This window comes from Chamaea fasciata, unplaced genomic scaffold (assembly GCF_029207755.1).
Source record: "Chamaea fasciata isolate MVZ Bird 193981 ecotype frontalis unplaced genomic scaffold, bChaFas1.0.hap1 SCAF_7, whole genome shotgun sequence".
NCBI lineage: Eukaryota > Metazoa > Chordata > Aves > Passeriformes > Sylviidae > Chamaea > Chamaea fasciata.
Genome location: NW_027094092.1, coordinates 59,356,434 through 59,383,557, shown reverse-complemented (window position 1 = coordinate 59,383,557; position 27,124 = coordinate 59,356,434). Strand labels below are relative to the sequence as shown.

Here is a 27,124-nt window from a genome sequence, read left to right as displayed (position 1 = left end):
TGAAAGCCAGGCTTCTGCTTTCATGGGGGAAATGCAGAAGTTGAAGAGGATGCAGCCGGGAGCTTTGTTTTCCACACTGTTTTTGGGAATGTATTTGTTTCCTTTGACAGTGACTTACGGCCCGGCTTTCTTTTCTATTTTGTTAGAGCAATAAAGAAGATAAATCTGTAATAATTCAGCTCCCTGTCTTCAATAATATCTTGTCTTCTTCACACGGCCCCTGGGAAGATCTCCATTTTGCAGCCCTTCGAGATTGGTTGTGTTTTTCCATTTCACCTCGTCACCAGAACGACAGAAAAATAATATTACCAGTAAAATTAATAGCTAAATACAATTTCTGGCAGAGGGAAAGCTTGCAGCAGGAGGAGCTGGATCCTGAGTGCGACTGTGCCGGCCCCAAGGATGCTCTTCAGCCAAGGTGGATGCTCCCATTTTGTCTTTGATAATGGGGCTGGAAAGCTCAAATATCAGCTAATGAGGATTTCTATCCTCAACATGGATTAACATCAAGCCAACCTTTGTTGGCTTTGGGCTTTAGTCAGGTGCAGAGGACAAAGGAGGAGAGAAGGGGATGGTGGTGGAGGAGACATCCTCGGAAGTCATAGAATGGGTTGGGAAGGATCTGAAAGACCACTGAAGAACAAAGGGGGTGAGGGCATTTCTGTCCCCTCAGAAGACGACAGTGGACAGAGGAGGCTGGAGTGTGGGCTCCACGGCTCCTGCCACCTGCAGGGATGGCAGACAGGAGATGGGACTGGAGAGCACCACAGGCGCAGAGACTGATGGCGGCCCCATGGCTGAGACCCCAGGGAGGTGTAGGGGGTGCGGGGTGGCTGAGCCCTCCCTCGGGGGTGACCCGGGGGCTCTCCACAGATCTCCACAGCCCCGGGGCGCCGATTCCGAGCTCCCATCCCAGACAGGAGGCGACGCGGCCGCGCAGTGACCCAAACCCGGGGCAGCTGGGGCCCCGCGGATCCGAACACGCCCCGGGGGCAGGAGGAGACCGAGAACCCCACAAATGATGTGGAACCCGGGCTGAGGTGACCCAGAGCCCCCCGCTCGGTGACGCCGGGCCGCGGCCGCCGGTGCGCGGCCCCTTTAAGAGCGGCCGGGTCCCCTTTACTCTATGTTTACATAACACGGCCGGGCCGTACCACTGCTGCCCGTGCCGGGGGGGGGGCGCGCCGCGCGGGAGGGGGCGGAGCGCACCCGCGCCCAGCCCCGCCCCGTCCGCCGGCAGTTAATGGGCGCGGGGGGGGCGGGGCCACTCGCAGCCTCGCGGGGGGGGGGGGGACGGCGGCGGTTCGCTCCTCCCGCCCCCCCGGCGCGGCGGGTTGGTCCGTTCCCCCGCTGGCTCCGCCCCCCGCCCCCCCGCGGTGTAGTGGCCGTTGCCGGTGGCCGGCGGCGCAGAGCGGAGCGGAGCCCGCTCGGGACGCGCCCCCGCGGCGGCGGCGGCTGGGACGGGGGCGGCCGGTGCTACCACAGCGGCGGCCTCATGTTTTCCCCTAGCCAGGAGGAGCTGTGCGCGCTGAACAAGGAGCCCGTCAAGTACGGGGAGCTGGTGGTGCTGGGGTGAGCGCCGGGCAGGGGCTCCGGGGAGGAGGGGAGAAGCGCGGCGGTCCCGGGGCGGCGGGGGCTGCCCCGCTCGCAGCCGCCGGCTCAGCGCCGGCCCCGTCCCCGCGCTGCGCGGCGGCGCTCGGGGCTGGAGGGGGGCCCGAGGGGGCGCGTGGCGCTTCCCGCCTTCCCGCCGGCCGAGTGCGCGGCGCGGCCGCTGGAGGCGGGGGGGTGATCCCGGTGCCCGAGGGATCCATAGGGGGGGAGTCCCGGTGCCCGAGAGGAGCGGGGAAGGATGGATGGGAGGGGGTCCCGTTGCCTGAGGGGAGTAGGGAGGGAGGGATGGATGGGGGGGGGGGTCCCGGTGGGTGAGAGGAGCGGGGAGGGCTGGAGGAGTGAAGGGGGAAGGTCCCGGTGCGTGGCGGGGCGCGCGGTGCGGCCGTTGCGCGGTCCTGGTGCCGGAGGGGAGCGGGGCGGGATGGAGCGGGGAGCTGGTGCCTGAGAGAAGCAGGGATGGAGGGATGGAGGGATGGAGGGATGGATGGATGGTGGTCCCGGTGCCGGAGGGGCCCGCGCGGCGCGGCCCTTGCGGGGTCCCGGTGCCGGAGGGGCGGACGGAGCGGGGTCCGGCCGCTCTCGGGCACGGAGGTCGCGACGGGGCCGGGAAAGAAACTTCTTTCGGGGCCGGGGCTTGCGGGGTTATGGCGCACAAACCCCCCCGCTCCCCGCTGCGGGCCCCGTCCCTCGGCCGCTGGCTCCGGGAGACGGCGTCCTCCTTGCAGATGGCAGGGAGATGACTTCGGAACGAGGAGCGGAGGAGGGGGGTGAAGCACTCATATTCAGATTCGTCGTGGAAATGTTTATTTTCTCGGCTTGATATGGATCTTAAAGTAATCCGCTTGGCATTACGCTGTTGCCCTGCTGTTAAAGCTCGCAGCCGCTCTGCTGAGCGCCGCGGAGGCAGATGAGGGAGAAGCGTCTAAGCCGTGCTTGCCGAGAGCCCTTCGCGGACCTCAGAGGAGATGCTTAATTTTGGTACTTTAATACCTGATAACGTGTGGCTAATGGAGTAATTTTACAGCGCTAAACGCGACAGAAAGGTTCGGAGCCAGCCGCGGAGCAGCACAGTCACAGCCTCGCTGCGTTACTCAGCCTCCCCCAGAATCTGGTACATATTTGCTGCAAGGTCGTAGGAAACCCTGTCGTGGTTTCTTAGGGTTTTTTTTTGGTTGTTGTTGTTGTTGTTTCGGTCCTTTCCTAAAGAGCCGTGTTGAGCTTTGCAGAATTAACTGAAAAAGAGCAGTCCAGGCTGGGTGCTCGTATCCAGTAGTGCACCTTTTTTCCTTAAGGGATGCTAAATGTTTCCTGTCACGAGACTGGGTCAAGATGCAGTTACCGTGGAATAAAACACAGCTGCTGTCATGAGCGTGTGGCGTAGCTGGTACTTGAAGTCCTTGAATTTAAGTCCCTTGATTCGTGAGAGATACCCGTATCACACTGAATTTAATAAAGAAACGTTCTTAATGTTTTCAGTTGTGGAAATGGAGGGTGAGCTCAGCTGTGCAACACTGTCTCTGACAATAAAGTCATAGTATAATGCAGAATCTTTAATTAAATTAGAGTGCATAAATTGATGTTGTGCTGCAGAGGCTCTTTGTGCACAGCTGGAAGCATTTTCCTTTCTGTTGCTTTGCTATTTTTAGCAGCAGTTGAAAGTGCAGAAGTATGAAATGTTTTGGCTCTGATCTGAACCTGGCAAAGTCTGGTGCGCTTTGCCTTTAATACGGGGACGCATTGATGTCAGCTTATCGGTTCTGCTGGGCTCTTGATCTTCACTGTATGTGTTGAAACATGCCGGTAAAATCGAAATAAAACGTACATGGCTGAGTTTAGGTCCTGTTTGAGTTTCAGCCGTTCTCTAAAACTCCTGAGGTTGCATCACGTAGGTGTAAGATGTACTGAAAATGCGAGGAGATCCTGTCCCCGCAGTGCAGCCGGGGACAAGAAGTCTGTGCCCGGGAGCTGAGTCTCCCTGGTCACGGTGTCTCTGTGGCTGCGCTCAGACAATGGGGCACTGGCTGTCACCGCTCACACAATGTGCCTGGCAGTGTGCTGGAGGGGTAGGTAGATGTGATGGAAGCAGTCCAGGAGGTCTCATGACTTGGGTATCTGCATTTTTTAATTTTTAGACCGAGGGTTGTTGTTTCGAGACCCGTTTACCACTTCAGGAGTTCCGTTGCTGTGTGTCCTGTCAGAGGCGTCTTGAATGTTGTTTGTAGTGCCACAAATAATGCAAACGTCCCTCTCTTTGGTGACTCAACATTTGTGACTAGGAACTCTTGGAACAGCTTAAGCTGTTCAGTATGCTAAAAAAAAAAACCCTCTTAGTACCTGTTTTGTATTAAAATCTTGTAATCTGGAGTTTCATTTAAATAACACAGTGTAAATCTGTTCTCCTCCCTGTAGTGAAACTGAGACCTGGGGAGCAGCAGAAGCGTAGTGTTGCAGCTCCTGTTACAACTGCCTGATTAAAATTGATAGCGCAGCCTCGCAGCTAGATTAAAAAAAAAAAAAAAGGGAAAAAAGCTGTTTTGAGACACTGTGTGGGTTGTTTTTTTTTTAAAAAAAACAGCCTTGATTGTGATGTTGATGAATAACTTGTGTCTTGAACTGTGAGACTTTTAAATTAGGTGGTGAAAAGGATGATGAACAAAGGAATTGGCATACCTGGCAAACTGCTGAGCTCCTGTTTTTAAGATGACAAAACTTTCCCTTTATCTTTTGCTTTCACTCTGCCTTAGCATTATTCAAGTGGGGCTGCTGTACCTTGACCTTTTAAATCGAGGGAAAGGCTTTTTTTTTTGGTGGTTTTTTTTTTTTTTTTTGGCAGGAGGTGTCACTTCCAGCAGGGCACGTTCCTTATTGTCTGGCAATAGTTGTGATTGCTCAGTGTGAGCCCCAGTAAATCCCGAAGCGTTTGGTGTCGGTCGGTGCAGCAAACACATTTTCTAATAACCTTCTCCCAGCACCGTGCTACGTCTGTGCTGGCAGTGATGTGGCTGCGTGTGTTTGGTTAAGATTTTGCCGAGGTTTACATAATCGATGTTGTAGTGAATAGAAACAGTTTATGTAAATCGAGCCAGACAGGTCAAGATGGCTGGTAAAGAAGAGATCATCTGCTTTATTGTGAATCTGCTTGTGTACATCTGCTCGTAGCATCATCTGCTCACAAAAGGCTCAGGATTTCTTGGTGAAGCAGAAACATTCATATTCTAATTCTTTTTGAAGAAAAAGAGAAAGCAGCTTTGTTTGAAGTCCTGTCAAAGTAATGGCTCATTATATATTTCTTGGAACTGTGAGGCTGGAGGGATTGCAGGAGATGCAGAATGCACTACCAAGTACCTGAATAGTGTCAGGGTGTTTGTTACTGCCTTTGTCAGTAGCTTTTGTTTGACTTATCTGGTGTCTTGTTAATGTTTTGAGGTGCATATCCTGGCTCCTTTGTCCCCTAACTTTGAATTGTGCCCGAAGACTTTATTCCAGCAGTGTGACTCCATCCAGCGCTGGATGCAGAAGGAGCTGTTCCCTGGCTGCAGGGGGTGACTGTCACTGAGGGCAGGTGTCAGTGGCCCTGGTGCCCTTAAATGTCCTTTGGGACTGCACGGTGGGCATGGGCAGCTGGGACCTCTAAGGAAAGTCACTCGATTGAAACGTTGTAAATTGAAGGAGGGACAGCAAAGAGACGTGAGCTGTAGTCAGTGGCGGAGTTCTGGAGCAGTGAAAGATTTGTACCTGACATTGGATGTGGATTTTGGATGTGGTTTCTGGCAGTTGGGTGCGTGTAAATGGAATATTCCTTATTAACCAAAGGCTTTCTGGGTGTTTGCTATTTCTTAGCAAGGAGGTGCAGCCTGATGCATCCTCAGCCGAGGAAGACTTTGTTGTAGGAGGACTTTGTTGTACAGACTTTGCAATATCTAATGCTTTTATTTAATTTAACCACACAAAACGCTGAGGGCTGTCCCTCAGTGTTGTTACAGCAGTCACTTGGAAATTGCTGTCAACATTTTATGTGTAAATTTCCCATTGCCTACCATAAAAATAATGAATTGGTTAATTTGGAGGCTTCAGTGGTGAAGGAAGCCACTGTGAGTTGTTACGTGAGCATTGTTTAATGTGGACTGTTGGATGTCCTTGAATAAACAGGCTGCAGTTTTGCTTAAATTCAGCATTTTGAGAAAGTAGAATATAAAAGGATAGGTCTTGGAGCAGCCTGGTCTAGTGGAAGATGTCCCTGCCCATAGCAGGGGGTTGGAGCTGAACGGTCTTTAAGGTCTCTTCCAACCCAAACCCAGAATTCTGGGATTCTGCAAAAATTCTCGTGTTCACAGTGATACATTTTGTGGTAGTTTTTCAGAAGCTCTTCTCATTGATGGACCACTTTATACTTGAAGCAAGTTTAGGTCTGAAACAGTCTTTTTGTGTTTATCTGAAGGGACACGCATTTTTAAATTCCTATCTTTGGTACTGGCTTTTTCTGACTGATGAAAGTTCCACTAGCACTACCTCCTTGCAGGGTAAATAAAGTTTCTGAAGCGTCTTCTGCTTATAAACACATTTCCATTTTTTAACTTAGCTGTCTGCATTTCCATTTTTTATCTCACTTGTCTGGCTTTTCACGTAACTCTTGTTCATCTCTTGCGGTGCAGTTCAGGAAGAAGCCAGTGCAGGTTTCCAGTGGTGTTGACAAATGCAGATGCACTGTGGGATCTCTGCTTGTCCTTGAGTGCTGTTTGCTTCTGTGCATGGACTGAAGGAGGAGGAGGAGTCATCCTGCCTGTGGAATTAAACTGGGGACTTAGTTTGCACATAGATGGATTTGCTGTCTGATACCAGCCTGAGGCTTGGTTTAATGACTTGGTGATTTTCTGCACTCTCTGGTGTAGATCTATTGGTGAAACTGCTTAGGTGACTCCAGTTCTGCTTCTAAGCCTTATTTGAAAATGTACTTTAGGTTTCATTTAAAGGAGTGACTGTAGCACATAATGGGAGCTAGCAGTTAAATGTGCTCAAGGTCATGATTCTCTGAGAATCATTGGCTCCAGCAGCCATAGCTGCAAGGCTGCTCTTCTGGGGAAACAGATTTTGGGGTTTTTTTTTTGGTTTTGGGTTTTTTTGTTTTATACTGACAGTGGCTTCTTGGAGACCTTTGTGTCCTGTGCCGACTCTATGGTGGCTCTTATATGTGCATATTGCAAATGTGATCAGGGTCGGTGATCAGGGCCAGTTCAGAACTTGCAATGCAATTAATAAAACACCAGAAGAATTGTGTCTGAATAGAACATTAACTGCAGTGTAGGAAAACAGTGGAAAGGATTATATCTGAGGAAAGGTCTGTGGATTGTTTTTGAAAGCTCATGTATGGCTGGATAGAGCAAACGTTTTGCTTCATTTAAGCTAAGAAAGAAAACATACTTGAGTTGGTTTTGTGCAGCTATCCTATTCCTTGGAGTACTTTTGACTTTCTCAGAGTGCAGATTTGTATCCAGCTGTAGGCTTTATTCACAACATCTCAGTACCAGTGTAAAATCAGAGAGCAGAAACGTCAGACTCTAAAATCTATGTTTATTGAAGCAAATCACAGCATCAAACGTCTGCATGTTTAATGTTTGTTATAAAAAGGAAACTGAGTGCATTTTGGAAGTTAAACTAATCCCCTTGGTGTGTACAGGCAGGAGGTCACACATGGGGAAGGGAAAGACTCAGGGTTTTTTCCTTAAAATATGGAAAACAGTTTACTCTGAATAAACAAGTCTGGGAAATGTAGGATTTTGCCTTTGATGCACTTCTTGTGTAGAACCAAGTAGCTGTTCCTCTTCAGTCCTGGCAGAATCAGGGATGAATAGTTTTCCATTTTCAGCTGAAATTTGCAAATGGGTAAATACTGTAACGGTCCAGTTGGTTCTACTTTAAAATATGCATATAAACCAAGAAATTACTTTCTAGGCTGTTGGAGGTTTGTTTTTTGTTGCTGAAAGCAGTATCTTACTTCAGCTGTTTTGTGTTCCTTCTTAACAGCAGGCTGTTCCTTGACTGTGATTACAAGGTTGCCCGAGAACAGATTTTTCCTTAGAAGTCAGGAACTTTTTATAATTCAGTTCAAGCTGAAATTATGGCTGGTTTCTACTTAGAGAACTAATACTGCTCTCTAACTTGTTCAGTAGTGACAGAAGGTATAAACTTGATACTTGAGGATAACAACCTCCTTCTTCTGTAACCTAATGGGAAGGTGTGTGAGTGTAGTACCGAGCCTGTGCCTTGCTCTAGGTGGGGTTTGTTAGTTCAGGGTGCCAGCAGAGAAGTTTTACAACTGTTTGCAAACTCCAGCAGGAGTGTTGTGTTTCCTCTTGGTGTTGTCTGCACAGCCTTTGGTTCTCAGTTTGTCCTGAGCACTTACGACTGGCGTGGCTGTGAAACCTTCCAAAGATGACTCCTCTGGCGTGTTAGTTGCAGTCTTCAGTGCTTCTTGTGGTGTCATCTCAGTTGTGTCTGGTTATTCTGCACTGTCATGCTTGTGGCTTGTTTGTCCTGTGGTCAGCAAGGCAAGTGGAGTAGAGGAGGATTTGGTCTAAGCTCCCAGCTTGATGCAGGATCTCGAGCTGGTTTCCAGTGTACTTTGTGCTGTCAAATCCTTTTTTGCCTCTGCTGGTTGATACCCTAAATCTCGTTTGTGTTGAGGATGCTTTTTCTTTTATCAACAGAAATCCTTATGTTTATTCTCGCTCTGTCCCAAGGTCACCACTGGGAGCCTGCATGTGACTTGTCACGAGTTTAAACCTTGAGGGACAGGAATGAGGATGCTGGCATAGGGACTGTGCCTGTTTCAGGAGTCTTCTGAGGCAAAGCTGCTCATTTTGTTTGTTTCGTAAAGACATCACTAAATGGTGCCCTTGTATTTTTCACTTCACCTGTGTAGACCAATATGTTGAGGGGCTCCTGCCTTTCCTTTGGAGGGCTTGTTTCCCTCTTGATATGATGCAGTTCAGAATTTTATGCCTCCCTTATCTTTGCATCCGATTTGTTTTTAGGCATCTCCTGGTGTAGCTTTATGCGGGTTAGTCCTGGGTCTTGAGTTCACAGTGGCATTCCCGTACTTTGGGGGACCAATTCGTGACTTGTCTGACAAACTGTAAGTAACATCTGGGATTAGACTGCTTTAATCCTGTTACTTGCTAGCCTGGAATAGTCTTGGTGCTCATGTTAAGCAGAGAGTACAGTGGAGAGCAGTGGGGGTTCCGGAGCAGAGATTAGTGAGCTCTGGGGGCAGGAGCAGCAGCAGCAGCAGGGCTGTCCCAGCTCCGAGCTCCCTCTGCAGCACCAGCTGTGCCCCCTGCGTGCCGACTGCTCTGCTTGACCTTGTAACGTGACCTCCTGTGCAAATACTCTCCCTGGGTCTCCGCACTGGTGATGAGTGAATAATGACTTAAAACCAAACAAAGAGCAGGGGAGGGCTGCAGGCAGCAAACTGTCTGTAGGGTTTTCTTAAAGTCTGGGTAGGCGTCGTGGTGCTGGGAGTGCAGCACTGAGAGTAACCTGTCCTTTGGTTAGCCTAGGGATAAACATCTCTCCTGCCCTTCCCACAGACAGCGCTTGTTGGCTCGAGTTAAAAGATCTTAGGATTCAGGAAGACAGTCCTTGTAGGGGAGCCCTGTACAGTGAAACTTCAGCAGTTTTAAATGTTTGGTATTTGAAGACTTGTCACCGAGGGGCCCTGTGGCAGGGGGACGCAGCGTTTTAGTGTGATGGGGTTATGAGTGGTGCGTGAACAAGGTGACACTGGACTTGCATTGTCTTCATCTAGACAATGCTTCTACAATTACTCCTTCTGATTAGTATAACCTCTGCTCCTAAAAATAGCAAGTATCAGCTGTTTTGCAATGAAGTTTCACTCAGTTCTTCATATTCCAGCCTTGGAAGTCCTGGTGTGAGGTCACTGGGAAGCACACACACAGCTGGGTAGTGCAGCAGTTATTGGCTCATGGAGAAGAGAGAGTAATTCAGCTAAAAGCTTTCCTCTGTTTCACAACAGAAATGTCATCTGGAGGGAGCACATTATAAACAGCAGTTGTGAAAATGGATACAGACAATGTCCACAAAGCTGAAGAGTTTGTTGTGTTAAAAGCAAAGTGGTTTGGAGATGAGCTCTGTTTGATGAGGAATGATACGAAGGTGCTGATAACTGAAAGGCCTGTTTAGGCATCATGCTTTCAACAGCAGTTTGTTTTCTGCTCGAGAGAGGGAAAGCAAGCAAGCAAGCTAGCTATGTTTTGTGCTTCTGGAAGTGATTTACTTCAGGTCATTTAACAGTGTAATTTTTAATATTGCACACTGACCTCACTGTAGATACAACTCGTGTTCAAAGGAAGATGGAGTAGATGTGGGCTGTACCGAATCTGGGTAGCACAAGGCTTCCTTTTCTAGGGAATTGGCACAAAGGCCACGGCTGCCCTCACTGAGTGTTTGTCAAAAAAGACCTGGTGTTCTTCTGTCATATTTATTGCTTATATTAACTATGATATAGTACATTGCTGTGTAGCAGCTAATTGTTTTTACCAGAGGTGCTGGCAGGCAGCTGCACAGTGAGTCAAGTATTGTGTAAAATGTCTAATAAAATGTTGTGCTGCCTCCCCAAAGTAGTGGGGACAGGCAAGAGAAGTTATGAGACAGCTGGCACATGGTAGGTTAAAAGGAGAAGGCCAAGAAGCATTGTGGTCATCTCCTTGAGTACTGTAATGTTAACTGACCCCTGTTGTTGCAAATTTTTTTTTTTTCTTTTCTCTTTACATTCAAGGAATTGAGGACAAAAAGTTATCAGTCCTTCTTTTTGAGGAACCCTTTTTAACTTTTTGAAGCACTTAGAAATGTAATGATATGTTTAGTGGGCTTTCAATTTACTCTTCACTCAGAAATGCGTGCTGTCTTTAATTTAGAATCCAGTTCATAAGCTGTCATGAAACAATTTTGTTCTTCAAACTGGCTGGCTTTAGTAATGCCTCAACAAACAGGTAGGCTTTACACTTCTAAGGTGTATCCTCTTAAGGCATGGAAATGTCATGGGTGAGGACAGAGTGGGACTGACTGAGAAGACAATTAGTCACTGTAGGAAAGTAAACAAATTGAAGTGAATAAAACTTTAAATTTCTGCTTGCCTGTTACAAATAAACATGAAACCAAATGTGCAAACCCTGGAGCACGTGCCCCTAGGAAGAGTGAAAGAACTGTTTAGTCTGGACACAGAAGTTAATGGGCTGAAACTTTGATATAAGCACAGCTGTATTTCTTCATGTGCAACAGCATGAATTCATTTTGATTGTTGGTGTCTGATTTAGTGCTGGTGGAGGCTCAGCCTTTGAAACAGGAGTAGTGTGTGTGTCCTCCTTTCACAGGAGAGGCTGTGCTGGTGAAAGATAGCGAGGGCTGCGTGGTTCCTGCTTCCCAGCACATCCTGTGGCAGGGTTCAGCACCTCACAGATTGACTGTGTTTTTTATGGAACATTGACTAACATACCAAAATGTTGCTGTGCTTTCAACTTGCCTTTCTCTTAGTGCATGTTTGACCTCTGAGAGCAAATAGCTGTGCAGCTCAGTACTTGGATTCAAAATCATTTTGGTGTTCTAGAAGAATCTTTCAGACTTGATAGGATCCATTACCTTGTGCTTGCCCTAACCTTCCTGCTAACGTACCTGCAATACTTACTTTGAATTGCATTCTGAATCTTAAAGTGTGCTGGAGTAATTTCTCAGTGCATCAGGGAGTGAGTTTTGATTCCTGAGTTTGGTGTGTGGCTTTCTGTGCTGGGCAGTGGGCACAAATCCCATTCCAGAACCACCTGTGTGATGGGAGAGGTGGCAGTGCCCTGCTGCAGGTCTGCAGTACAGAGAAATTCCTTGTAAGTGTTCCCTCATCTGACTCTACCAGAAGATTTAATTAATTAAATGGGCTGTCAGTACCTTGGTGGCTTTTGCCAAAAAACTAGTGGCAAATTAAGCAAGTGGAGTGGTTTGGTGTTGGGGCAGATCTATGAGGAGGCAGGTGTTGGTTCATTTGAGCAGCTGAGTGACTTCTTCCATCAGAGCAAAGACAGGAGAAGGAAGTGTGCAACAGCCAAATGGTCAAGCCTTGCATGGTTTTTTACTCCACTTTTGTTTTAGGCTGGGCTTCACTGGAAGAATGAAAAGAATGAAAGGTAAGAGATGCCTCAAAACACCTCAGGTGATGCAGCTGCCCTTGGGATGGCGCTGGCATTGTGGGAGATTGCAGGATCTGGCTCCAGGGGCAGTGGCCATGGAAGCTGCAGTGCTTTGGTCTTACTGACCGTGCTCAGATTTGTTCCCCAGGTGAGATGCCTTGCTCAAGGTGCCAGGGTAGAGACTGCAAGCTGCTTGTTTGGTTTTAGGGATGTGCACTGCGATTTTTTTTCTCTATAATTTCCGCAAATATTTTCTTAAACCCAAATGTTCTTTTCTACCCTTTTTGGTCATGAGTCCCTGCGCCCATTTAAAAGACTTTGATGGAGCTTTCCCAAAATCTCTAGATACATTCCTTTTGCCTATGAAAGATAACTAAGCTGGGTTTTTTCCAGTATTCTCGCAGTCTGCTTGCTGTCAGAGCAAAAGAGCTTTAACTTTTGACTTGGGTTTGGTGCCTTTTTCCATGTTTGAGCACAAAATGCTGGAGTTCCGTTGCTTTCTTAGCTGTGCCTTATCTCTGGTTGTGCAATCCCGCTTCCAGCTGCAAAACTGGAGTGCCATATATCCACTTTTTTTGCAAGTTTGGAGTTTCCAGCATGCAGAGGCCGGTGTTACCCACCAAGTAGCTGTCCATGTAAGGATGCAGGAAGACTACAGCAAGTAGAGTTCCCTCTGAAAGCAAAGCCAGGGTTTAAGTGATTAGCAGGGTCTAGGTCAAGCTCCGTGTACCCTCCTGGTTTATTAAGTGCAATGTGACTTCAAACTCAGCTCAGGAATTGTCCTCTGTTCACGTATTGCTGGTTTGCACCTTCAGCTCTTTGGAGGAGACTGGTTTGTGTTACGGCTTTACCTACTGGAAATCTCTTGGTGTAGAGAGAACAATGGTAAAATGATACTTTGCTAAAGGGTAAGCAGACTCTTGAGGCAAAAGCGATTTGCTCTTTCACCTCTGGGCATTCTGTAGCCGGTGCAGGCGGGAAGGAAGGAACTGGATTTGGGGTTGGCTGGGGTCCAGTTGCAGACTCTACTCAGATCCAAGCCAGGAGGAGTATTGGCTTATTTGTAAGTTTTGGGCAGAGATGGCAGTTGAGAAAAACCAGCTGTCTCACTTTTGTGAACGGATGAAATTAGTTATGAATGTGTCTGATGGTAAAAGTGGGATGCTTTGTGCTGTGCAGAGATTGAGAAATGCATTAAAGATCAGTTTGTCATGCCTAAGTCAGGAGACCAAAAGACTTAGCTGAGTTACACTAAAAGAGATAAGAATGTATGATGCTCTTCGATAGCCAGAAAATAAGTGTATTCATTTGTAAAAACAACTCATTCATTGTATCTCCAAGTACAAAGGAATGTTCTCCCACCCCCTGCACCATTCTTACTTGTGCATGAACTGAGTGGAGCTTGTGGAAGTGATTGTGAGCAGCCTTTGGTTTACTTAGTCGTTATTAAATCTAAAGGCTGGTCTGGTTAGGGATAACACACATTTCATTTTCTTCCTGCTTCTCTTCCTAGACTTTACTCTGTATTTGGAGAAAGATGGAGTTTATTTGATGTACAGACCTATGCAGTGTGACAGCTATTGTCAGAATTTAAAAAATGTGGTGTAGCAAGCAGAATTTGACAGGACCTTTTAGTTTCCTTATTTGTTGTTTGTTTTGGAAGAACAGGAGTCCAGATAATGACCGTTCAGATGGGCATAAACAAATCCTGGTTAAAACCTGGAGAAGTTCTGAACAGGTGCTTCAGTTTCACACTGATGGTCACAGTTGCTTGTAGCCTCTAAAACTGCTCGTGCTGGGGTGTGGGACAAGCCGTGTAAGGATCTGGTGTTGGGACAAGGCAGTCAGTTTTGGGATGGTGATGCCACAGCTGGAGAGAAGCGGTCGCTGCTCCTGGCTGTCCTGGCAGTTTTCTTGCAGGAGGACACTGAATCCTCAGCTCCGCTGGCACCACTGGCTCCTTGTCCCAGTCATTTTCCATCTGCCTCTGGTGAATCTCAGTGATTTACTGAGAGATGTAGTGACAGGTGAGGTTGTAGTCTGTAACTGGAAATGAAGGATGTCACTGAACTGATTTTATTCCACAGCCTCCCGATGCTGTTTGAGCTCTGGTGAGGAGAGGCTGTAAGATGAATGAGAATCGCACCCCCTTCCTTGTTAGACATCAGGGAATCCATGTGACTGATTCTCACCTCTGAGAAAAAGCTTCAATTGGAGCTGTCACCTCAGTAGACAAAGAAGGAATCCAACTGCAAGACATGTACCCAGAGGAAATCATGCTTTGCTGGTTCCCTGCCTTATGAAACTCCTTGTTTTTTCATTGTTCTCCTTGTCACTAGCAGTGCTTCACCTCTGCTGCCTGCAGTAGTAATAACTGTGTTGGGATATTGAGTGGGAATGGACAGAAATGTTCTGCTACCCCAAGGAACTCTGTGGGGTGGATGTAGGAGAGGTTTGGGTGTAGAAGAACTCTCAGTGTTTTCTTTTCTCGGAAAAACAGCTTTTTGGAGCCATTTTGAACACAACCTGAAACTGCTTTGAGAATTGTCAACAGTGTCTCATGTAGTTTAGCAGCTTCATATTTTGCCTCATGTATGAGCTCAGTTCAGAGCTAAGAATAGTATTCTGTGTTACTCGAACATTTAAATTTTCTGGATGTGGAAAGTCTCCTTTTCTTAGTGGTTGTGAAACAGCATAGTGGAGGATTTTTGTCCTTGGCTAAAATGCTGAAAGGAAAAACTTGGGATTTGTCCAGACATGAATGCCTCTCCTGTAGATCTCAGGCTTGTTCCTTTATAATGGGTAGTTCCAGGAGATTTGCTTCTGAGTTTTACGAAGATACTGAAACAAACTGATGGGCTGTGAGTATTTCTGGATGTCATTCTTATCTTCTGCTCCCCCTCAAGGTGGTGCAGCCTGAGAGATTTCTACAAATGCTCTTTCTTGATAGGGCTGGAGGAGGAAAGGAGAACAGTTGTGGGAGACCCTTGGAGATATTCCTGTGGGTATAATGCCAAAGAATTGACAGAGTAGCAAGGGAATGTGTGGTTTATGTTGTGAAATGCACGTGCAGCACCTGCAGCTGGGCAGGGGAGGACAGGAAAGAATTTGGTATCTGCAAAACCCACATAAAAACGAGATAGTACAGACATAATCTGAGTCTTGCACATCCTCGTGCCCTGCAGTGGCTGCAAAGCTCTTTAGCTTTGTACCACTCCCCTCTTCAGCTGGAAACAGTGCGGCACGGCCAAGGTGCCCTTATGGAGAGTGATGTCAGGTATAAAAACTTGAGGGCAGCAGGGAATCTCTGGAGCCAGGCAGCTGTAATCAATTACTTGATTTCTGTGTGTCTGAACTAGCTCCTGCAGTCATGCTTTGCTGGGCAATGCACTTCCAATTTCAGTCTTGGGCTCATGAGCTTTATTTCCACAGCTGAATTTCCATTTGGCTTGCTAAAGCTACTTCTGAGTCCTGTAATGCTGTTTGATATTATGGCCTGTACTTGGAGAAACATTGCTTTAAACAGATCCTCTGTTTTCTTGGTCTGGTTTGCCCCATAGGGCATTCTTGCCTTTAAAATCAAAGGAGTCTGGAGGAACAGAGGGAAACATATGGGGTGGCTTGTTTTCTTGAAAGTTGGTGAACAAAAATAGTAATAGTATGCTGTCTGTCTTTGTGGGTGTTGGCAGAGGAAAAGAGCTGGATTTCCAAAGTAAAAAAAAAAAATTGAGGGAGAACTATCTGTGGTTTCAAACTTATTTTCTGTTCTACAAACCACTGTGCCACTTGTGCACATTACTTAATGTCTGTTGGAATGAAAGTTCAGCTTGCAGAGTGTAACCAGAAGTAGGCAGGCTGGAACAGCCCTGCCAATGAGCTGAGTGAGAATTTTGCTCTAGGAAACTTCTCTGCTGTAGAGCCTTCAGTGTGGCTTCAGAGTTTCAGAGCTTGCGTCCATGTATAAACACAGCCTTGTGTGGTTGTCTTGCATAAAACTCTCTTGCTGCTTCAGTGAGGACGAGATGCCTTCCCATCTGCAGAGCACAGCAGTGCAAGATCTCTTGTTCAGGCACTGCTACGTGCTCTGTAGTGAGATTCTTCAGAATCTCTGAGCATTTGGATGTGAAAAGACGTTCGGAATTCATCACTTGCGTTGCTTTGATTCGTTCCTAGTAAGTGGTGTTTTCTGAGGCCTGTGGAAGGTCGATGTTTATTTTCTGTAGCATTTTGGGAAGCCCTCTCAAGGGAAGCAAAATCTCAAAATTCCGTTGCTGAAAGTATGAAACTGAAAGACTTTACTGTCACGAAGGTACATAGATCAGAATTCATTCTGCTGATCAGCAGTAAACACTTAATGGCTTTGCAGAAATCTTTTCCTGGCTAGAGATGTCTGATTAACTTTGTTATAGATTATGATAAAAGCAAACACCCAAGGTTGCTGTGAATTAGTGAGCTGTCAGTGTGTTTTAAGTCTGAAGAAGATATATTGAAGTCTAGCTCCCTGCACTGCTGCACTGTTAATTTCTGGTTTATTAAGACTTTTTAAAAAACCCCCACAGTTAGAGCAGTGCTGTGATGCCTCTGTACTTAGAGTCCACACATAGATCCAGTAGGTTTTAGGTCTTTCAGACTGGGTGTGAAGCATAATTAATCCTGTGTGGATTTTGGGGCACATAACACACTTGCTAACCAAGAACAGGCAGAAAGGTAATTCTGTGCTTTTTCTCTTTACTTACCTGCTCCAAATGTGCTGTGAGCAGGCAGTGCAGTAGATTATCTTCCCTTTGACAGCTTGTGCCAAGGAGCAGTTGATAGAGTGCAGAATCAGTGATATTAAGGAAGCTGCTGTGTTCAGAGGCAGCAGTGCTTGCAAGTGCTACAAAGAAGGAAACCCAGTTCTTTATTTTCTGTTTCTGAGACAAATATTTGGGATTCTGTTCAGCAGTTGGAGTGGAACTGGGCTCTGTACATTTGTAAGGGTGTCTTTTTCCCTGGGAAACTAAAGGGATTGTTAAAATTGATAGAATTAGACTTGGATGTCGCAGCTCAGAATGCAGTAGTTGAGTGCCTCACTTTCTATTCAGTGCACTGCTGGTGAGATCACCTATATTCACAAAATGGATGCAAATTTTATCTCCTCCTCTGTGCTAAACGGTACTGAAACCGACCTAAGAAGATCCTTGTCATGCTCGAGTGTTTGAAAAAGCTGTAACAGACATCCTGGAACTTCTTCCACTGTCTGTGAAATCACAAAAATGACATTGCCGCTGCTTGTATTTGGAGGTGAACTGAAGTTATAAGAAAGCTATCACCTTTTCTTATGGAAATGTGAACTATCAAATAGTCCTTGATAGGGTTTTAGGGAAAGCACTTGATTTCTTAGGAAATGACTGTTGGGACTGTGCTTTTATTTTCAATGGCTCAAATGGTCCTTTGAGTGAAATGTAGTTTCTCCATAATGTTTAATGTAGCGCAGTGTCAGCTGTAACTTGGTGTTATTACTGTTCATTCCTCAGGCTAAAATTTGAGCAGTTTGGTTTTGCACCTTCTTGAGCTTGTGGGAAGTACAAATGGTTTGGGAGAATGTCAGAATTGTCAGGACAGGTGGGTTTTGAGGTCTCTTGTCCCTTTGCATGCTATGAAGTCTGATTTGTCTCGGTTTTGAGACTTGCAGCCTTTTCTGGATCTGATGTTTAAGAGCAGTTTGTAAATAGTTTCCAGACAAAGCTGTGTGGTTCCTAAGCCTCTGGTGGTGTGGATCAACAGTTTTCCTCCTTCCCTTCTTTCCTCCTGTGCTCCAAAACCCAGCTGTGTGTAGTACTTTGCTTTGAAATGGATTTTGTGTTTTCCTGTCCTGTTCTGAATGCACTGAAAGTCAGATCTCGCTTTCTGCCTTGTCTGTGTGTATTTAACCAAACGCCATACCAAACAATTCCAGTGGCATTTGGTAGATTATAGATCCTTCTCAGATGAGTCGCATTTCCTCCGTGCTGTGAGAGGTTTAGGGTTGGAAAGAGGATTCTCTGAGCACGGTGCTTTGCCCACCTCTTGTGCTCTTTTAGCTGGAATAAAAAGCGTGCTTTGAAACGAACCTGATTAGTTTATACCCTGTATTTTGCTGTGCACTAACAGTGCTGGTTTTATGCAGCGGTGAATGGTTTTAGCTGACAGCTTTGGAGATGGGCTTAAAGCACTGAATAAAATTGCCTCCTTGTTAAATGAGTGCTAGGGGGGAGCAGTAAAATGTTGGAAATAAGGATTGTTAAGGAAATCATTATGTGAAAGAAGAGGTTTCCTTACCCCTTACCCTTTGCTTTCCAGAAGGGAAACCTCTTGCATTCTAATGCTCTGCTGGCGTATTACTTTTATTGGAATTGCTATCATAGTATCTTAAATGTGGAAATTTTTTTTGTTAAACTTGCTACCTTTCTTTTCCCCTGATCATATCGTGGTTATGGATGACTTCTGTGTTTTATGTTATGAGACTCAGGTCATCCCTGCCTAGAGAGTTTTTAGCTATTAAGTTGTTTGGAACTGTCAGGTCATTTGCCTGCTTTAATTGAAGCTTATCCTGATGCTGTAGCAGGCTGCATCAGCATGTTCCTTGGGTTCTTCCACAGTGTCAGCTTTTAATCAAACTCTTGTGCTACTTACACAGCTGTCTTTGATTTCACTAAAACAAAAGTAGCATTGTTTTCCAGGAAAATAATCTGGGACCAATAACAAGCCACTTGCTACGAAAAATCCAGGAGGGTAATGAGAAGTTTCTGCAGAAAGTTTCTCCCAGCCCAGAAGACGCACCAGCTCTTTTGTATTCCTGACTGGATCTCCCTGGTCTTCTGTGCCAAGGAGCTGCTGTAGTAAAGCCCTGACTCCTCTGCCCCTTGCTTGGGGACTGTTTCTTCTGCTACTTCTGTATTTTCTTACTCCAGAATTTCTTCCTTTCCCCCTCAGTGAGGAGAAGACCATCAAAATAGCAAAAAGTTCTGGGAATCTCGGAGGAAGCTGGATGTGTGGTGTAAATAAAGCTGATTAAAAGCAGTTCTTACGCAATCCATTTGGTATTTGCAAGCCAAGAGCATCCTTTCACTTTTTGTATAGAGTGAAGTTAATACAGATCAGGTGCGTTTTTCTTGAAGTGCCTGCATTACGTAAGCTAAACATACATGAGGATTAGTCAGCTGTATTTTCTGTAAACATTCTCCCTGAAACAAACTTGATTTTTTTTTTATTACTCTTATGTTACAGCTGTTAAAATAACAGGGTAGTCTTGCTGGTGCTAGAGGGGGATGTGTGGAGTGGAATAATTAAAAAAGTAATGAGTTAACCTGATCTGTAGGGTACCAGATTCTTTCATCTCTTGGTGGGTGGAGGTGTGGAGGAACAGGAGGAGGCCACAGCAGCCAGGAATAGCCTTTCCCCTCCAAACCAGAAGAGTGACCAGTTCTGTTCCAGAACACCAGGGAATAATTAAGGTCACCCTGGAGAACCTCAGCTACTGCACATGTGACTTCTTGTGGTGTTTCCAGCAGATAAGGTTCTACCTAATTTGTATACCCTGTGAAGGAGGAAAGTAGGTTCTGGCTTATCTGATCTGCAGTAGGTGCCTCTGAAAGCTTTTTTTCGTGGTGTACATAACCTTTTACTGAGTGCTCAGCTAATCCATGGGGCTGGCTGGGTGGATGTGAACATAAAAGCTCTGTGAGTGCAGTGTGAGGCTTTGAGGCCAGCTCACTGCTGGGTTCCTCATGGTAGGAGCAACTTTTGAAAGGTAGCTAAAAAAAAGTAATTAAAAGTAACTCCTAATCGTGAGCCAGTGATGCAAATGAGCCTTTTCTCTGAAAAATCTGGAGTCATGGCACAGATCAGGTCAGGCTGCATTTCACTGAATCACTGCAGCCTCTTTGAAGGCTCGAGGACAGTACAGGGAGCAGTAGACAAAGCAAGGAGTAATAAAATTGGTGCTGGGGATGAGAAGGCTTGTGGTGAACGCACAGGGCTGATCACTGTGCAAACGAGCGTTCCAAAAGTGCTGGAGAAGGGAATGCTTCCCAGAGTGTTCTGTGATAGTAAAATGACTTCACAAATGCAAGTTGTAAGAACAAACCCTTGTCTCAAAAGCAAAAAAACCACCCAAACAACCCCAAACTGATTATAGCCACAATTAATAACTCCAGCATACCTTTCTTATGGATAATCAAGTTCACAGATGCAAAAACATTGCTTTTAATTGGGTAAAGAGATGAGATTATTTGGGACTTTGGAACTTGCTGGTTTGGATTTTCTTGCTCTGCAGGAAGAATGGCTTTGTTCAGCTGCACGACTGGTAGTGATTAGGAGGCATTTCTGCCTATGGAGATGTCTTAGCCAGCAGAGTCTGAGGTGGGACTGTGTCTTTCATTCAGGACTTCCTCCCAGGTTGCACAAAGCAAAGGTCTTGGATCAGTGGCTTTTTCTTAATCAAAGGATGGAAACCCTTTGGTTATCCATGAGTTGGTCATTGCTGTAGCCTTCCTCCTTAATACTACTTTAGTTTTGCTGTTGTAACTACTTAAAGCATTTTCTTTCAGAAAGAAAGCAAAGTCTGATGGGAATTAATCTGTTAGCACGTGAGCCTGCTGTGAGGAGGAAGAGAGAAGAGGTTGTTTAAGCTCTTTGGTGGATTTGGCAGGAAATGCAGGAGACTTGCTTGACCTGGATCTCCTTTGCTGTGTGTATGGGGAAAGTTTTAACTCTAAAGATGTTGAAACACAGTGGGGAGGCCTGGATCTTCCAGGCTAACTCAGAGGTGTCATGGATCGACTGGATCAAGCCTTTGAGTTGGGGATGGAGCAGGTGACTCTGCCTGCTCTGTTTTCTGTCATGTGTGGTCAGAAAGCAGCTGCACCTTTTTCCAGACGTGCATTGATGCAGTGGGGAAAGGGAACCAACCTTCTGGTCAGTCAATGCTTGGGTGCCTGGAGCTGAGGCCAACAAGGATAAAACAGTGGCCTCCTTCCAGCCTCCAAGAAACTTCAGCATTAAAGGTGTTTGTTGCAATCTCTTGTGGCGATCTGTGAAGCCCTGCGCTGTTAAGGAGCTGTCGTGTGTTCACTGCCAAATCTCTCCAACAGGAATGGGATTAGCAATACTTCTGGTGGTGGAGGCTGCTTCTGGGACAGGCATTGATGCATGCAATCAGCTGGAGACAAGCTGAGACCTAAATTCATATTGAGTGAATATCTGTGACACTGATACAGCACCAGAGAGCACAGTTCAAAGGAGGAAATGAACCAGGAGTGCCCTCTTGGTACAGAAGTACTCCTTAGCTGTGCTTTTGCTATTTGGCAACTCTTCCCCACGAGATTAAGTTTGAGAATAACTTCACTGTTCTGTTTCACTGAAATTCTCAGATAACTGGCAGACAGCAACTGCTTGTTTTCTGAAGCCGTGGTGCCGAAAAACGTGTTTGAAATAATTCTTGCCTTTTTTTAGAAGGAAATCCTTAGCCATTCTTTTGCTGAAATATTACTAGATACAAAATGAATTGTTGAGGTTGATACAAGGGAAGAGGGTGTAAAGACTATGAAGTACTGGCAGTGATATATAAAGGGAGACACAAATACGCTTATTTTGTTGTCAACTTCTCATATGTTGAAGATTTCTGTTTGTGTTTTGCTATAAACATGTGACTTTTCCCCTTTTAATGTGTTCAAGGGAGGGAGTGCTGGGTACTTCAGCAGCAGCAGGTTTTCCAGTTAGTCAGGACTTGAGTGTGGAGCAGTGAAAAGCTCTGGGACTGGGTGTTGCAAAGGTGAATAATGTCTCTTTAGCCTTCATTTGTGGTGGATGTCACGACAGCTGTAGACTCACAGTACTTCCAAGGGAATCTCCCCTGCTCTCTGCTGTTTTCCATGTTGCTGATATAACTGCTTCTGTGGCTTTGCAGTGGGCTGGAGAGTGAGGAATGTGGTTTTAAAACCGAACTTAAAGCATCAATCTAGTTTTGTTTCCCCTTCATGTGAACCAAGGAGAGAAGTAGTGGGAACAAATTAACAAACGAAAGGTGAGCCTGCTGCTTTTGGCCGCAGTGTGGGACCACACTGGTTCAGGGATGGTGAAAACACAGTGTGAGCACAAACCTAATTTTGCTATGTGTGGTGTATGTACTACAGGATTCTGCCAAATTTGGGATCAGAATGTACTTACAAGAGAAGATGTACTGAAGTCTGATTTCCCTTCTGCAGCTTTATTGTTTCGTGAGCAGAGATGTGCTGTTTGACTCACTAAAGCTGTGGAAACAACTGAACTGCAGCATCTCATGTGTTTATAGCCAAGTCCGTCATTTGGGATGGTTTTCATCCAAAAACAATGTGCTGTGCTGTAGATCTGTTAGTAATAGACAAGGAAAGCAAAGTAAAATTACTCCTTTTTGTCTGGGGGAAATATTACCGGTGAAAATCAGGAGTTGTTCAGTTTTAGTCTTTCGGGACGTAGTTTGCATATGTATGCAAAAGTATTTCAGTTTCTGATGGGCCTGTATTTTGATAGCATTGTAAAAAAAATTAGCTACATGCAGCACCTTCAGTGTCACCTAGTAGATGCCTTAAGTCCAAGGATGACTTCTTTGGGTTGAAGTCAAACTTTCCAAGGTGCAGGTCGAGATTCAGAGCTCTTGTTCCAAGTAACAGAACTGTCATTTACTCTTTGCCACTGTCTAGGCTGGGCTTTTTTTAAAAAAAACAAAACCAAAATAAACATAAACCAAAAAAGCTTGTGTAACAAGCCTTCTGACAGACAGTTCAAAGCTTGTTGCTGATCTCTGAAGCAGACAAGTCCTTGTAGTAGTACAAGTAGTACAAGACTTGTAGAAAGTAGGAACTTGCCCCAGTGGACTGTGGGAGAGAGCATGTGTGGTCTTGCTCTCCAGACAGCCCTGAATCCAGGCAGAGGAGAGGCTTTCATTACATATCCCAGCCATGGGAAAAGCTTAATTGGAGTTTGCAGCTCATTGTATACCAAACTCTTCAAGTGTTTGATGTAAATCTGTAGGAAACTGGCTTTGGTAATTATGGTGCCCATAGCCCATGCCAGCACCACTCCCTTATTTGCAAGGAATAGTGCTATCAACTTGAGATAATTATCCCAGGAGGTTTCATGATGCAGCTTGTCCCAGTACTGCTGTCACTGAGAAGCATTTGCAAAAAGTACAGGACTGCCCCTTCCACGGGTGTTTGTCTGATGAACATCTGGAGAACTTCCAGAGTGCCCCATGGATCTGTGTGTGCGGGCAGGGTGCTCTCAGAAATGAGTGTTCTGTAGCTGTGAAATTGATTTTTTTTTTTCCTAGTTTGTTTATTAGTTGGGAACAACTGGGCCTTTTGGTGGGGTGAAGGAGAGTTCCAGGTTCTTTTGGTAGTACTGGCCTTGTTGTGAAGCAGAAAGTTGGGTGGTAACGTGCTGGTCCCTAAGCTGATCCTGGAGCTATTGGAAGAGCGCGGAGGAGAAGGGAAATGGCTCCTGCTTGTGGAGTGGCTTTGTGAGAGGAAGTGTTTGGTGACGGGGAATTTGTGTCCTCAGTCCTTGTCCCTCGTCCATCTGTGATTCCATCCTGTTGCTGCTCGGGGGGAGGCACTTGTTGCTCTCCCAGACACTGCTCAGTGGAAGAGCTGAGAGCGATGGAGAAGAGAGGGCAGGGCAGGGTTTTTTTGTAGTTCCTCGTGCCTGTGCTTGGAAAAGCTGACCCAGCAAGGTGTGGGCAGCTATTCCTCCTCCTGGGTGCTGAACCCACAGCTGTGTCCCGTGGGACAGCCAAGGCTGCGGGGCTGCTGCCTCAGGAGCAGGGCATGGAGGGTGCGAGGGAGCAATCCTCGCAATCCAGGCTGGATCCCAGGGCATTACTGCTGGGTCACTGGGCATGGAGCTCGTTCAGGGGGTGGGGAGCAAAGGTGTGGCTGCAGTGCCATGGGGAGGGTTGGTTTGTGGGGAAAAAACTTGAGAGGCCCAGCCTAGGAAAAATGAAAGCGTCTATTGCTGTGGAAAGAGGCAACTTCTCACACCCTCCTTTTTCTCCCCTTCTAAAACACGTCTGTATCCCTAGGAATTGTTCCAGCTCTTTCTCTACCGCTGTTGGATCAAAATCAAACTTGCAGGTTTATAATTGAAGCATAACAAATCATAAAACTACCACTCAATTCCTCCTGCCCTTTGTGGAAAGGAAATGTAAAAACGGGCACAAGGAAAACCTTCGTGAAAATTTGTCAGTGCTAATCAGGATGCCTGAGGTCAGCTTTCCCTTTGCTTGTATTTCCTTCCTATTTGAAGACTCCAAGAGATCTTTTAACCTTGAGCTTCTTTATTTATCTATTGTAGAGGTAATTAAACCCCAGAGAGACCTGAAATGAAATACAGTGGTCTTCCCCAGTTAAAACTGTGTTCTGAAAGTGAGGGAGAAAAAAACACCCCCAGACAATAAAACCCCACTTGCCCGGTTTTAACTTTTGGAACTACTTTTGATCAGTACTGTTGAGCAGTTACACAAGTATAGGAAAAAACAATTACAGGATATAAAGCTAGCAATGGTAATATATAGTAGTTATATATTATTTCTGAGGGACTTGTTACTTTTTTAGGTTTCTAGATAAAAATAGTTATGGAAAGGATTTTGCCTTCAACAAGTTAAAACTTGTTGGCATATTCCTGATCATAGTGTCTGTGTAAGAAAGCATGAGCATATACCCAGGAGAATCAAACAACTCCTGTTTTAAGGGCTGGCATTTAAGCTGCCTGTGGAACATTTTGATGCATTTTTCTAGAGATTGGTCTCTTCTGATGAGGATCCACAGGCTGCACTTCTCTGGAGTAGAGTTAATAATAAATTTCCAAGGTGCAAGTAGGCCTGGCATGAAAGAATAATTTATTCCTGTTGGCTTTGTGCTGTGTTAGGGAATCTCCTTTAATATTCCAGAAAGACATAGTAGTCTTCCCTTATTATGAAAATGGGAGTGAGAGGACAAGTTCAGCTGGAAGTCTCTCAACTTTCCATGTGGCTTTAGCATCATGTATTAATAGTGTGTTTTTTAAATGTCTGGGTTTTAAGTTCTAGAGCAGTGAGATTTGAGATAAAACTTACTTTAAATCTGTTCTTGCTTGTGCTCAGTCATTCAGCAGTCCTGCCTTTGGGATTCCTAGAAGGGTAGGAGGATCTCCAAGCTCATTCTCCTGTTATCCAAATAGTTACATATACAGGATGCAATGATAAAAAACCCCCAAAACTAGTTACTGCACTGCTGCTTCTTTCCTTTTCGTATTCTTTTTCTACCTGCAGTGTTAACCTGTAATCATAAAGACTGTAGGAGAGGGATAGATGAGATCAGTGTAGAACAGACCTCACCAGTAAGACAGAAGAGATTTATCAGTGGAATAACATCTGTAGTTTCTTGGGCAAAAGTCTGAAATCTCTGAGGATCTGGAGTGGAAGAGTCAGTAAAGCCCTGAAAGCTCTTGCAGCTGAGAGCTGGCAGGAATGATGGTGAAAAGCCTCTACCTGACCTAAATCTTGGGGGTGAGATGATGGTGAATTCCGTGCTTGTGCGCTGCAAAGAAATTTCCAATTGATCCCTTCCCTGGGGAAGGAGCTCTGTCCCCTTGAGGCTTCAGACTTGTCTGAATAATTAATCCATTGGGTCTGTGTCCTCAGGGAGAGATGAAAGAACTGTGGAGGGCTCCTGTGTTACACCTGATAAAGAAAGTCATTAGTGAGGCTTCAGATAGTCACATAAATTAAAAACACTTGCATCTTCTCTCCTTAATAATAGATGAAGCCTTTAGGATTAAAGTTTTTTTAAAAAATGGGGGGGACACAACTAGCAAAGCATTCTGTGTGAGTAGAATTCCTTTTCACATAGTTTTACTTGCCCCGAAGTTACTTTGGTTTTCCATGTTGGCCCTGTTCTTCCTCCATTCCTGCACAAGATGTGGGCAGACAGATGGTAGGGTAAAAACATTTTAGAACTCATCATGTTCTGAAATGAAAGTGCAGGTGTAGAGTTTGTTTGATTCTAGAGGTGAAGAAGTGTTTCTGTGGCTGAAAAATTGAGTATTTAATTTGTAGTTTATTACCTTTTTAATGAGAATAAAATTTCAACCATTGGTAGGTAAAGAATGTTTGAATGGAAGCAAAACTTAGCCTGAAACAAACTTTTTTTTTGTTTACTCCCATGCATTTGATGATAACAGAATATAATGGCCAAATGACCTCTCTCTCCTTTGCTGTGTTCCAAACTGGTGATGTTTTATGCTAAACTCTTTCCCTTTTTTTCCAGGTATAATGGATCCCTCCCTAATGGTGACAGGGGCCGCAGGAAAAGCAGATTTGCCCTTTATAAGCGATCTAAGGCCAGTGGAGTTAAACCCAGCACTGTTCACGTCATCTCTACTCCTCAAGCATCAAAGGTATGTGACACTGGGCAAATCCTGGGTTTTTGATGAGCCTGGGTGGAGAATAACTCAGGTATTGCTGCTGGTTTACCTTGCTGCCAGTTTATTCTGTGCCTGTAGGATGCTTTTTTTTAATGAGGAGGCTGCAGTGGATTTGCTTTCTGGGGTCTGTAGCTTTAATCCAGTTACCTGTTTAAAATAGTCTATAAGCTCAGGTATGAGATAATCTGACCTTTCTGCCCCTGTTCAGAAAGCTGGCTGTCAGTGCTGACTGTTTTATCTGAGCCATAGAGTACACAGGGGTAAAAAAGTATTTTAGTTTCTTTCTCACTGGAGGGATATTTCTTTCCTCTTCAGGAAGATAACTGACATGCTATAAAAAATGTTCTGATCCCTTTGGGCCTTTGATTTTTCGTGCTAATAATGATACTGTACAAATTTTTACCTGAAGTTTAGTGTGGGTGAAGGAGGAAAAGCGGCAAAGTTAATATATTAACATGGTAACATATTAATGTACAGGACCGTCCAGGTTGGAATTCTGGTGGTGGATTGTATTTCAGGCTGCAAAAGGTCTTCCAATCTCTCTTCTCAAAGCCTTTTTCTTAGAAGCAAGAAGCGAGTAGAGTTTATGCTAGACTGGACGGGGAGTTAAGTGGTGGCACTCACACAAGAGGATGATTTGTATGAAACGTACCTCACTGAGATATCTCTTGGGACAGACAGAGAGAATTTACACTGTGCTCAGAAATGTGTTGTCTGACTTGGACCAAGAGAGGAATGTTGTTGAATACATTGGATGGGATTGTTTTCTTTTCTAGTACACACCATACACAGTATATGCCTAAAGTTATCAAAATACACAATATCAGAGCTTGTTCTCTTTGAACATTGTGTAGGGCTTG

The 27,124-nt window shown here is 45.5% G+C and overlaps 1 protein-coding gene across 4 annotated transcripts in view; it reads left to right on the top strand.

The window, feature by feature from the left end:
• The first annotated feature begins 1,387 nt into the window (after positions 1-1,387).
• PELI2 (pellino E3 ubiquitin protein ligase family member 2) overlaps positions 1,388-27,124 on the top strand; it is a 66,082-nt gene continuing 40,345 nt past the window's right edge. For 2 of the 4 annotated variants that reach the window (XM_066189069.1, XM_066189067.1), the window contains exons 1-2: positions 1,388-1,572; positions 26,108-26,237. In XM_066189069.1, the coding sequence (XP_066045166.1) occupies positions 1,496-1,572; positions 26,108-26,237 (207 nt within the window). In that variant the 5' untranslated portion in view covers positions 1,388-1,495. The remainder of the gene's footprint in view (positions 1,573-26,107; positions 26,238-27,124) is intronic. The other 2 variants (XM_066189068.1, XM_066189070.1) reach the window with 2 other exon arrangements.